This window comes from Colias eurytheme, chromosome 29, assembly GCF_061535395.1.
Source record: "Colias eurytheme isolate Ceu_HAF_F1 chromosome 29, ilColEury1 Martin Lab GWU primary, whole genome shotgun sequence".
NCBI lineage: Eukaryota > Metazoa > Arthropoda > Insecta > Lepidoptera > Pieridae > Colias > Colias eurytheme.
This window is the reverse complement of record NC_143008.1, coordinates 2986571-2999947: the sequence shown is the minus strand read 5'-3', so window position 1 is coordinate 2999947 and position 13377 is coordinate 2986571. Positions and strand designations below refer to the sequence as shown.

Below are 13377 nucleotides of genomic sequence, written 5' to 3'. Positions count from 1 at the left end.
TGATTCTTTGTACACTTATCAAAGAACAGCGACAATACAATAATTTACAGGTGTTTAAGCGTGCCATTTTTTCTATATTAAATATTTATGTCTAAGCTCGGATTGATCCAGGTTAAGAAGTTATAATAGAAGCACTTAAAAAATGACGCCTTAGTACTTTCAAATGGTGAAGGAATAATTGCTAAAATCGAACCCAATACTATAATAAAACAGTGATTTATTGTATGAACTAGTCGTTCACATCAGCTTCATCTGGGTTAAAAACAAAATAAAACATAGCCTACATAATATGATGATACACAGAAAACATAACATGGTACAGTAGCTCTAGAGATTACCCTCTTCATTCTAAAACTTTGTATAGAATTACCCATAACCCAATAGAATTATTATAACATCTATACAAATATTATAAAGAGGAAAGGTTAGTAATTATGTATTTATGGTTTTCACGCATAAACTACTGGACCGATTTTGATGAAATTTGGCACAGATAATCTTTAGACCCTGAGAAAGAACATAGGCTACCTTTTATTGCGAAATATGTACCACGGGCGAAACCGGGGCGGACCGCTAGTTGAATATAAATTATAATAAGAATTCAAATAGTCAAAAAAAATCTTTATTTTCTTAAAACAAAACTTTGGTTGAATACATGGCACATGAGTATTGTACATAGCTTAAATTAAAATTAAAAACACCTATCAATGAACAATAGTCCATTTAGAAGGTTTCTCACACTGCCCTTTATCTGGGCACAATCTATTAAAAGTTGTTCTACTTCCATGTCCTAGAATCTCTCTCTCCTCCTGTATTCTAAATGTGAAGGTACTTTCATGCGTTCCTATGAAGTATGCTGCGTGTGAACAAATGATTTGATCAATTATAGCGACTCCACCGTCTTTGTATTTGTCTAAATCAGCTTTAGAAGGCACATAATAGTGTATATGATATCCTAACTGCGTTAATTCAAGTTCTAACTGCCGTAATGATGTCATATCTGCGTCTGTAGCTATAAATACTCTATTTATGTATGAATTGAATTGTTTTATTTGCTTGTCTATCTGTTTTGCAGTTCCTTTGATAGATGGGACGTCGTTTTTACGGTATCGCGCGAAGTCCTGCCGTCTCCAGTGAACGCTAGCATAATTGTTACACAATTTTGTGTCGCAGTTCAAGTACTTTGAAATGAATTCTTCGGCCCTTGTAATGAGGTTGTCGCTAAATTTCATGCTTCGTCTACAATCCCAGAACTTCTTTGTTCCATACGTATCATGTAGCGGTATTTCGCCGTGTGCAAACATGACAAATCTGTCAGATGGGTGTAAAGCAATTAGCTCCCATAATTTCGAGATTTTGCCCTGAAAATTCACGCATTCAATCTCGTTTGCTGTCACATTGCTATAGCCCCAAAATCCATCATATGCACACCCACTGCTTATCTCCCATTTATCAGTAAAAACACCGTTTTCAAAAGCGTCAGCAAAATTTTGTAAAACGTAAACACGATCGATTTTTAATGTTTTTCCTTTTGTTTTATCAAATACTTCGTGTAATTCGACGACTGGGGCGAAGGATTTGAGAGAATTAATGTCAAAAAAGTGACTCCAAGACAGAGGAGGGCTTCTTGAAGACTGAGTTCTCCAATGATACAAATTCTTCCAAGGTGGCAAAACTAGTTTCCAATTATCCTTTTTGTTGATTTTATTTGCTTCTGCTAACATTATTGCGAATCTCATGTAAACATCGCGTCTCAAATTGAACCCTTCAGGGGGATTCACGTCGTAAAATATGTATTTATCATCGGAAATATCATGACCACAGGATTTGTCTTCAATACTACAGAAATCTTCAGAATTATGAGCAATAGTTATTGTAGCTAGTAGAAATACAATTTGTAATAATTGAGACATAGTTACACCTTTGATTTATTTCATATTTCATTCAAAAAAAGCGTAAAATAATGTAAATATTTTTATAAACACAAGCTGAAGAAAGACAAACTTTGACAGTATTCTTTTTTTTAAGGTTTTGCCAGATTACAATATTTTGTTATTTCTAAAAGAATAAAGATAATATAAAATAACTCTTTGAGACCTTATTAAAGGCTTATTAGCTATATAAATAAGTTAATGGCATAAAATAATAATAATAATACTGCAAACATTTTTGAGCATTTGAAAACAATTAATATTCGTATAGGAGCTACCAACGTTGACAAGTGAGCATTTTAGTATAGTTGGTTCTTTGATATACTGTTCCTCTTGCTATTTCGGTTAGAGTCCGGGCTGTCTGGCTGGTCGCAGTGGTTGCGTTTTTTAGTGCGCATCTCATCTGCACAGGATAATTTCCTTAATTTAAAGTCATTTTTTAACGCGTAATTTTTAATATTTTACCTTTAGATAGATCCATTAGACATAATTTTTTTATTGCAAGACGTTTTTTTCGTTGTTAAATAGGTGCCAGACGCAATTTTTTATTTCGTTTTTATAAAAAATTCAAATTATTTTAGAATGTCTGTAAATTTCATATTATGTTCTTCAAACATAATATAATCTAAAATTAATTAGCCAGACGCTAATTCGATTGTTAAGTATTAAATAATGTGTATAAATAAAAAAAAGTAATGAAGCATGCAGCTCATCAGCTAGTGTATTTTAACTATGCGACAGGAAATAATTGCAAGAATACAATATTATTTACACTTGTTCTTATAAATAAAAGCTAAAATGAAAAAAAATAAACATAAAAGTGAAAAATAAATTAAAGTTACCATACATTGAAAAGAATGGAATAAAAACTTTATCAATGAAGGTTAAACAATTACATTGTCAAATTTAAAAAGCCATCTTCATAATCATCATCATCATCATCTTTCCTCACACTGTCAGAATTATTTATGTTATCGTCTAAGGAATTGTTATTGTTTTCCAATATTCCATCATCTGTAAACAACTAGAAAGTTTGTTTCAATATTGATGTACACACATACACACACACAACACACACACACCACACCACACACGACACACACACGTGAACACACACACACTCGCATGTTTAAGCTTGTATTGAATTTAACTAAAGTAATTAGCATGAATTTATATAGGTATACTAGCGGTCCGCCCCGGCTTCGCCCGTATGGTACCTACATGTATAAACTATCCTATCTCTCAAGTTGGATCGAACTGCACATGGTGTGCGAATTTTATTATAATCGGTTAAGTGGTTTAGGAGTCCATTGAGGACAAACATTATGACACGAGATTTATGTATATATATTAAGAATTAAGATTAATGAATTAATATTGTTATCATCATCACTACATAGTATAAAACAAAGTCGCTTTCTCTGTCCCTATGTCTCTTTAAATCTTTGAAACTACGCAACGGATTTTGATGTGGTTTTTTTAAATAGATAGAGTGATTCAAGTGGGGGGTTTATATGTATAATAACATCCATTAAATAGTGGAGAAGTACTGTTATTTTTGAGGTTTCTAATGTGATTTCGTAAATAATTATATTTTTTCCACTTACAGTGCAAACGCAGGCACCCTACGAGTTTTATCAAAATAATGTACTAACTATAGTACACATTGAAAAGGTCTACAGAAAAGTCCGTGATGGTATATGTCTATCTCTTATGGATAACCCACAATAACTTTTTTTGTCATTTACTTTTTACGACAAATAATGGCTAATTTTCGAAGCGATTTTAACCAATACAGCATTAATCCTTAACCAATTAAAGACCTTGAATACATTGTTCATTTAATATAGATCTATATGGCCCTTTACACCGTATGATTTAAGTGAATATTTTCGAAGATATTACAGATTTAAAAATTGCGGGACGTAGCGTTTGCGGCGGTACCAGCCGGCCGCCCGGCTATATATTTTATACCCGTGCGAAGCCGGAGCGGGCCGCTATGTTTTTATATTCAACGTTCACAGTTTTTCTGTAGTGTATTTAGTATCAGCATTGCACCTGTGCGAAGCCAGGGCCGGGCGGGTCGCTAGTTAATATTAGATATATATTAGAAAATTTAACTTGTATTGGCAACACTGTATTTTGTCTGTGGTTCTTTTTCTTCTTGTACGCGGTGTGTAATGTGTGGTATTAGGCAATGTGCTATTGGAAACAATATAAATAAGTTTATGTAATCGCTGTTTTCATTTAAACCCATAACTTAATAGTTAAGTAATAAAAAAATTGTTTTGTATAGAAGATTGTTGATGTACCCTAATAGTTTATTTTTTAGCCTAAGGAATAAAATGTACCAATGGAAGGTACTTGTTCCCACAACACAGGGAATCCTAGAGTAGGGACAATTCAATTTCTATGTATCTTATATTTTCGAAAAAAAAAAGTTATTTTTTATTGTTATTTAATTTTCGCGGCCGACCCTTTCTATCTCTCTTGCACTTTAAACTATCTCTCCATATACACAATCATCAAATTGTTATACTTACCTACTTTCACTACGTTTTTATTTGTACGTATTTAATACTTAACAATCGAATTAGCGTCTGGCTAATTAATTTTAGATTATATTATGTTTGAAGAACATAATATGAAATTTACAGACATTCTAAAATAATTTGAATTTTTTATAAAAACGAAATAAAAAATTGCGTCTGGCACCTATTTAACAACGAAAAAAACGTCTTGCAATAAAAAAATTATGTCTGATGGATCTATCTAAAGGCAAAATATTAAAAATTACGCGTTAAAAAATGACTTTAAATTAAGGAAATTATCCTGTGCAGATGAGATGCGCACTAAAAAACGCAACCACTGCGACCAGCCAGACAGCCCGGACTCTAACCGAAATAGCAAGAGGAACAGTATATCAAAAAACCAACTATACTAAAATGACTTTTTTTTTAACGTTAATAGCTCCCGTACCATATATTAATATTGAATATATTTTCAATATGGCAAAGTTTGACAAATTGGTTAATTTATTCAAAATGGCAATACGTCAATTGTGATGTCATTTTTCAATACACCGAATGAATGTGTGATTAAAAATTTTCGGCTTCTATTAAAATTTACCATTATAAATAATATTTATTTGTCTTAACAGTGAAAATGGAGTTAAACGATGTTATAGTTAACCAACCGGTCGTTATAGATAATGTAAAGTAACCGTTTTATTTATTATTTTTATGCCGTATTGGCACACCTCAGAAGTATACTTTTAGGCAGTGTTTTTTGTTGTACAATATATAAAAATTATCTCTTTCTTATTAAGACTTCTAAACAAGGACATATATTTTTATAATACATTTCTGAATTCTTAACAAAGATGAGTCATAACTCATAACAGAAATCGTCTAGGAGTTACGAATTGAATATTAATTTCAGGGTTCCGGAGTTATAAAAGCAGGATTCGCTGGCGACCAAATACCAAAATGCAGATTCCCAAATTAGTAAGTTTTAAAGCACTATATTACTGTATCTGCAATATTAGATGATTTTTTTGTGTGTTATGAAACTCTATAACTACTGGGTCAATATGTATGGCTTTCACTAATAGTATGCTTCTATAACTAGCTGTGCTCCGCGGTTTCACCCGCATTGCTCTGCTCCTGTTGGTCTTAGTGTGATGATATATAGCCTCCCTCGATATATGGGCTATCTAACATGGAAAAAAAAATTAAATTTTTATTATTTTTTTTTTCTAGTATTGGCCGTCCTAAACACATTCGTGTGATGGCCGGAGCCCTAGAGGGCGAACTATTTGTGGGGCCACGGGCGGAAGAGCACAGAGGCCTGCTCAGCATTAAGTACCCCATGGAACATGGTATCGTCACAGATTGGAACGATATGGAACGCGTGTGGAATTATATTTATAGCAAGGTGAGCTTTATTACTTATGAATTTGAATTTTATGGATAACGGTTTTGGAAGTGAAACTTATTTAGGCATTGAGAGTAAAATTTAAAGGTCGACTTATGGCAATGCCGTCACCTTTGAATCTTGCCTTTTTTTTTCACTGTTTTAGTCAGATTCACTTCTGACACGTGCAGCGAATTTCCAAAAAAAAATTGAGTCACGATTCTCAAGTCTGACACTAATAGATGAGCTTTTGTGTATGCATATTACTCGACAAAACCTAATCTATCTCAGTTAAAAACTTGGCTCAAATATATTCGTAATTTAATTACCTATTTTATATATTAAAATAACAATTTCCATGTAACTATCCAAATATTGAAGCTGGCCATCGAAATATCATACTCAAATAGCTACATCCATAGCATTAGCAATAGCATTTGTTGCTGTAATGTTGGAATGAATTTATCTAACAAAGTCTATGCGATTTCGCTCAATTTTTGTACTGAAATAGATTAGGGTTTCGTTAAGTTTTCATACAAAAGCCAAGACATTTCAGTTTCCACTTTCACTAATGTTATATATGCCTTTGCATTTGCTACCTGGCACAAACAATCTTTTTTTAATATTGTAATTTTATTTGTTTTTTCATTTATTCCAGGACCAACTATCAACATTCTCAGAGGAGCACCCGGTTCTGCTCACGGAGGCTCCGCTAAACCCGCGCAGGAATAGAGAGAAGGCCGCGGAGGTTTTCTTTGAGACCTTCAATGTGCCAGCGTTGTTCCTGTCCATGCAGGCTGTGCTTAGTTTGTGAGTGTTTTTAATTATTAATAGCTTTTGTATAAGTTTTTTGTATTTTTGATGCTAATTTTCTGTGTCACACTGTCTCGCTATGAAAAATGGTATTAAGGGGTAATATTTTGTTATTGCTTTAAATAAATTACAAATTGTGTCTTAAGGGCTAGGATATTGTGTCTTATAATTGTGTCTTAGGGGCTAGGATACATTGTAATAAACAGCGGTCTTATAGCTAAATAGCGATTTCTTCCAGACAAGCGGTTGTACGTATATAAATTATTATAAAGCTGAAGAGTTTGTTTGTTTGAACGCGCTAATCTCATCTTGAATTACTGGTCCGATTTGAAAAATTCTTTCAGTGTTAGATAGCCCATTTATCCAGGAAGGCTATAGGCTATAATCTTCACGCTAAGACCAAAAGGAGCGGAGCCACGCGGGTGAAACCGCGGAGCACAGCTAGTAATGAATAAATCGCGTTTAAAATCACAATTTCTTAATGTGTAATAAAATTTTCGACATCACGCATGAACGGTAGGACCGATTTAGATAATTCCTATTTTGATGTGTTCATTATTGTCAAAGGATTATTGTTGAAGGATCTTATGTAAAAAAAACTCAAGAAATTTGCACTAAAAATTAAGAAAATTCGAAAATACCTTATATTTAAATTTCACGGGTTTGCCAATTTTCGCGAAGATAGGACGTCTGTCGGGTCATATAGTTACATTTATACATTTATCCCACAGATACGCAACAGGCCGCACTACAGGTGTGGTTTTAGACTCAGGTGACGGGGTCACCCACTCTGTTCCTATTTACGAAGGGTTCGCTATGCCCCATAGTATCATGCGGGTGGATGTAGCAGGACGTGACGTCACTAGGTATTTGAGGTGAGTAATCTAGAAATATTTAATTATTTTATACATTAATTTTTGAGTTGTTAAGTTGGCTTCACACTGCACAAACCATAAGCGAGCTTGATCGCACCAAAATTTCGGTATTCTAGTGTTACTCTTGCTAACTCGGACGCTGGGCTTGCTGACGGAGCTCTATTTTCATTTTGTATATTCTTATGACTTCGTGTAAAGTCTGGGGTCACCAATTTGCCTTTTGGTTAGTAGTTGTTGAATGAAAGGCAATTAGAAGAATAATATATATTTATAATATGTATATAAATTGTTTTACATTGTTAAGCAAGCAATAGCAAGATTCTTAAAAAAAAACAGATTCAAAGATACCGAAATTGTCGCCTTACTGTATGACGTGACGGTATTGCCATGACGACATTATACATGTGTTTCACTGATCGATTTTCTTTAGGGACAAGTAAGTGATCAGCCTTCTGTGTCTTGCCAGACCGAGACATTTTTATTTTCTCCCCCTCCACCGGGAATCGAACCCAGGACCTCTCGGTGTTACGCTCACGCGTCAACCACTGTACCAAGGAGGCGGTTAAAGCTAATATAAGAATGTTAAAAAGCTCATTTAAAAAAAAACCCTCTTACAGGCTGCTCCTCCGCAAAGAGGGTGTAAACCTCCGTACATCAGCAGAACTAGAAATAGTGAAAGCGATCAAGGAAAGAGCATGCTACCTGTCTCCGAACCCTCTCAAAGAGGAGACCCTGGATTCTGAACGAGCACATTATACACTGCCTGATGGGACTCAGTTGGAGGTAGATATATTTATTGAAGTGAAACTTCTTTATCGGGATAAAAATTTAGTGTAACATTTTTTCGTTACGCGCCATCTTTTTCTTATCCCTACCACGCGTGATTCGACGTATTTCTGTAAAGTTGCATATTATAGTAAATTATTTTTTTAAAAATAAGGTCATCAAGAAGTTTCACTTCTTACGTATGTACACTAGTACACGCACTATTATAATACTTATTGAGAATATCTATGCATCCTAACCTACTTCCTACTAATATTATAAATGCGAAAGTTTGTGAGGATGGATGTATGAGTATTGAGTATGTTTGTTACTCTTTCACGCAAATACTACTGAACCGATTACAATGAAATTAAGCACATATATAGAGGGTAACTTGGATTAACACATATGATAGGTTTTATCCCGGAAAACCCACGGGAACGGGAACTATGCGGGTTTTTGTGAAAACGCGGGCGGAAAGCTAGTATAATAAAATCGTAGGAAAGTCAAATCTGTACATAGAATATTTTTAAAGAATACTTGGGGCGTGAATTTTTGTCTGTTTTTCTGTATGTGCCATAAGGAATACAACTGTGTTTTTAGAGACAGTGTTTTTTCAAGTTTGTTGAGATAAAAGAGAACAAAAATAGCTTTAGATTTTTTTTATGGAGTTCTTTTGGAAACTGACTATTTTCTACAATTATTAATGTCGAAAATGTTGAAAATAAAAGAAATAATCGTATTGTATCAATTTTTATTTGCAATTTTTAAAACTACTTCTAAATAATTATATTTTATTCCTATACACAGATTGGACCAGCGAGGTTCCGTGCGCCAGAAGTTTTATTCCGACCAGATCTTATTGGTGAAGAATGTGAAGGTATGATTATAATTCAACCGTCACTTACACTTACAACTGATTCACTTAAATTTACACAGATAACTTACATTTAAAATTTACAGCTTATATTTAATCAAATAATTTTAAAAGGTGATTTTGAACATTGTAATATATGCAAAGAAATTAAATTCAAACTCAAACATTTATTTATTCAATTAGACTTCTTCGAGAAGCACTTTTGAAACGTCATTACATATTTTTAACATTTACCACCGATTCAGAAAGCAGTATCTACGGAGAAGAACCGGCAACAAACTCCATAGTTGCTCTTTTAAATCATGTTAGTTTTATATATATATATACATATATATATATATATATATATATATAATATGTAACATCATATATTATCATAATATGCCAAAGAACTGTCCTGTGGTCTTTACCCGACAACCCTCCATGGGTTTTTATCGTCCATATATTCCTTAATACTGTAATAGGCTTCGTTTTTTACTCATATTCATATTCCATATTAATACTGTTGCATTACACTTTTTGAAGCGGATTGAATAAAAGAAAATACTTTTCTGTTGCACTTTTGCACTATCACATAATCTTCTTGCATTTCCTTTCCTACCAGCAAATATTTAGTTATAGTAGTAGTAAATAGCAATAAATGTGTAATCTAATATCTAATATATATTATAAAGGCGAAAGTTTGTAAGGATGTATGGATGTATGGATGTTTGTTACTCTTTCACGTAAAAACTACTGAACCGATTACAATGAAATTTAGCACACATATAGAGGGTAACTTGGATTAACACATAGGATAGTTTTTATCCCGGAAATCCCACGGGAACGGGAACTATGCGGGTTTTCCTTTGCAAACGCTGGCGAAGCCGCGGGCAGAAATCTAGTACATTACATAAATATAAAATTTATTAATTTAAAAATAAGAATAGCCCTTTAGGGCTAAGTATTTGTTCTATAGCAGTTTTTTTTTATAACATTTCAAATTAAATATTCCAGGCCTCCACGAAGTCCTAATGTTCGCTATACAAAAGTCTGACATGGATCTGCGCAAAGTTCTCTACCAGAACATAGTGCTGAGCGGCGGTTCGACGCTGTTCCGCGGGTTTGGGGACCGTCTGCTCGCGGAGATCAGGCGTCTGGCACCTAAGGATATGAAGATTAGGGTAAAATACTGTTTAATATGATGTAGGCTGTAAGAAAATGGCATCAAGGGTCTGGTAAGATCCTCTGTTGGTGGAGATGAAGCGTCTGGTACTTAACGATATGAAGATTAGGGTATGTTTTGTATTATCTTGTGATTACAATTATGTCTATTAAAATGGTCTGATGGTAGATATAAGGCGTCTGGTGCCTAAGGATATGAAGATTAGGGTGAGAGTCTGATTAATTAGAAGTGGTCTGTAAAAAGTGGCTTAGTAGTAAAGTAAAGGAGATGAGGTGTCGGGCAAGTAGAAGAGAGATAAATCATATTATTAACATTTAAGAATATGAAAAGTAGGGTAAGGTTTTTATGAATGTGAATAACAGTGTCTGGTAAGATCGTCTGATAGTGGAGATAAGGCGTCTGATAATGTGGATATTAAAAATATGGTACAACTAGCTTGCGCCCACTACTTTGTACGTGCATCCCCGTTTTTCCCCGTTCCCGCAAGACTTTCGGGAAATCTTTTCTTAGCGGATGCCTACGTCCTAACATCTACCTGCATGCCAAATTTCAGCCCGATACGTCCAGTGGTTTGGGTTGTGCGTTGATAGATCACTTTTTCAGTCACCTTTGAGTTTTATATATATAGATTTTGATGAATCGGCTTTAAAAAAGCTGAATTTCTCACATTGTTCTACTTTTCATATTATTTTAATGTTTTCTTTCCAGATCTCAGCACCACAAGAGCGTCTATACTCAACGTGGATCGGGGGTTCGATTCTCGCGTCATTAGACACGTTCAGAAAGATGTGGGTCTCGAAACGAGAGTATGATGAAGAGGGCCACAGGGCTGTGCATCGCAAGACATTCTAATTTATTTTAATGTATTTAAATTATTCGCTATGAATTTAACGCCCGTTTATACGACACGATGTGTCGTGACGATCTTTTGAGTGAATCGTGAGATTGTTGTAGTTTCAATTAAGAAATGTTTTGTAATTATTCATAGATACTGGCATTTAAGGAAATATTTACTAGCTAAGGGTATTTTTTAAATAATAGCTTCTTCTACGCACTGATAATAAAGATTTCCATTGTTGAACGATTTTCAAAAAACAAAAAAACTACGTTCACATTTTTACCACTTCATTTTACATATTAATATTGTACTTATTTTGGTATTGTTAATATTTTTTCATTTGACATGCCTTATATTGAGGTGCTATTTTTACGATATGAAGCTTCAAACACGTATTCATACAATCGTTTTTCTCTGTCACACCTTAAGAATATAGCGTGAGGTAAAGTGAGATAGAGCAAGAATAGATAGCATAGCTCAAATATTTATTTATTCAACTAGACTTCGTTTAGAAACACTTTTGAATCGTCAAAATACACAAAATAAATAATTTACCAGCATATTTCAATGATAAGATAATTTGGCTTAATATTACTAGTTTTTCAATTACAAATACATGAAAAATAGTGTGTTATGGATGTTTCTTTTGACTGTATGCTTATGATATCGTCGAGTATGATTGAAGTATGTTTAAGGAGTCAGTGTTTTATAATATTTCTTCTACATAACAAACTTCTATACTACACTTTGTAGCAGACGGATAGTTCAATCGAAAACATAATTCGAAAGAATATGTGAAAAATATCGTCAACGATAAAAAAGGTCGTAACGACGTCGTATAAACGGGCTCCAAGTCACTTGGTATTGACTGCGGCGTTGCTTACTAGTTATACTAATTATGATAACACGAATAATAGCTTAATAATCGGAAATTAATCAACATTATTAATTTCGTTACAGTTTGAAATAAATAAAATAAAAAAAATATAAAATAGTAACGGTCCGCCCCGGCTTCGACCGTGGTACATGTTTACGTTTTCTCTATAAGAACCATCCTTGTACTTCAAGCAATATTAGAGAATGAATTAACGAAATTGGTTCAGCCTTTCTTGAGATTTGAGGTTAGAAACACGTTTGGCGATTCATTTTTATTATATAAAAGATTAGCTAAGAGTGAAAAAGACAAATTTAAGCATAAAAATGTTTTGAACTGTGACGTAATTTATAAATGTTACAATATCGCAAGGTTGTTATTTCACAGGCAGAGACAACTTAAGAAAACATGTATCATAGACATTTGTATGTCAATTTTTCATAAAAAAAGCATAAAAAGTATTTATATATTGTTACAGATAAAATATAATGTATGTATTATTTAAATTTTTCATACTGAGACGAGATCACGGGAAGTATGTTAATTTAAAACCAAGCTTATCAGTTGTTTGCTAATCTGTGTTTCTTCTGCTAATTTTTAGTCTACAATTATAAATTGTCTCTGTTATTAATTAAATAAGCAGCTATACACTTTTCTTTGCATAAAGACCAATTTTTTAGTTAAGTTCGAATAATGTACGTGCATGTATTTTTAACTGGCAAATTTTTGCTAAAAAAAAGTTAGAATGAATACATTTTTTAATCTGGCAATATTGTTAAAATGAAATAATTAAAATCAATAGTACTAATATATGCACGTAACACATAGATGTATGAAGCTCATAAAGTATTTATTAGAGATTTTTTTATTCCAATTAAATTATTTTTTTCTCTATGATTTTGTTTTATTCTATACGAGCGGTCCGCCCGGTTTCGTCCGTGGTATATCTAAGTTTTCTCTTCATACGAACCAGCCTCGTAGCAGCAGATCCATGATTTAGTATTAAAACCTAGTAAGACTAATTTTTAGCCGACATTTTGCTTAACTTTTTTTGCAAGACAATAAATAGAATTAGAAAATAACAGATTTCAATTTTTGTCTAATCTCCTAAGTACTTCCTAAATATAATTTAATATTAATTAATAATCTTAGATTAATCTAAAACTATTAACAAATTATTTCTAACACGGCAGGCTTATAATAGTAATAAAACATTTTTTTTACAAATTGATTAAAAACAAAATCGTTAAATTAAAAAAAATATTATTTCCCCATCCCTAGTTATAACATCCCAGCCGTGAAATCGATAAGTAAATAAAAATAT

The 13377-nt window shown here is 33.1% G+C and overlaps 2 protein-coding genes across 2 annotated transcripts; one reads left to right on the top strand and one right to left on the bottom strand.

Annotated features, from left to right (window-relative positions):
* Nucleotides 1-606: 606 nt before the first annotated feature.
* Nucleotides 607-2006, bottom strand: O-fut2 (O-fucosyltransferase 2). Its single transcript, XM_090118093.1, has one exon. It carries the CDS (start codon nucleotides 1911-1913, stop codon nucleotides 705-707), a length of 1209 nt encoding a protein of 402 aa, XP_089974219.1. The 5' UTR covers nucleotides 1914-2006; the 3' UTR covers nucleotides 607-704.
* A 2984-nt stretch (nucleotides 2007-4990) lies between these two features.
* Arp1 (Actin-related protein 1) lies at nucleotides 4991-12947 on the top strand. Its single transcript, XM_090118300.1, has 9 exons — nucleotides 4991-5144; nucleotides 5373-5437; nucleotides 5693-5867; nucleotides 6505-6656; nucleotides 7391-7534; nucleotides 8152-8317; nucleotides 9110-9179; nucleotides 10173-10339; nucleotides 11050-12947. Exons 1-9 carry the CDS (start codon nucleotides 5097-5099, stop codon nucleotides 11191-11193), a joined length of 1131 nt encoding a protein of 376 aa, XP_089974426.1. The 5' UTR covers nucleotides 4991-5096; the 3' UTR covers nucleotides 11194-12947.
* The last annotated feature ends 430 nt before the right edge of the window (nucleotides 12948-13377 follow it).

Excerpts from the sequence above, each read along its gene's own strand:
- O-fut2 (XM_090118093.1), bottom strand. The coding sequence starts at position 1,913 with ATGTCTCAATTATTACAAATTGTATTTCTACTAGCTACAATAACTATT.
- Arp1 (XM_090118300.1), top strand. The coding sequence starts at position 5,097 with ATGGAGTTAAACGATGTTATAGTTAACCAACCGGTCGTTATAGATAAT. Across the intron at positions 8,318-9,109 it reads CTGATGGGACTCAGTTGGAG|ATTGGACCAGCGAGGTTCCG; the intron begins GTAGATATATTT and ends TCCTATACACAG. Across the intron at positions 9,180-10,172 it reads TATTGGTGAAGAATGTGAAG|GCCTCCACGAAGTCCTAATG; the intron begins GTATGATTATAA and ends TAAATATTCCAG.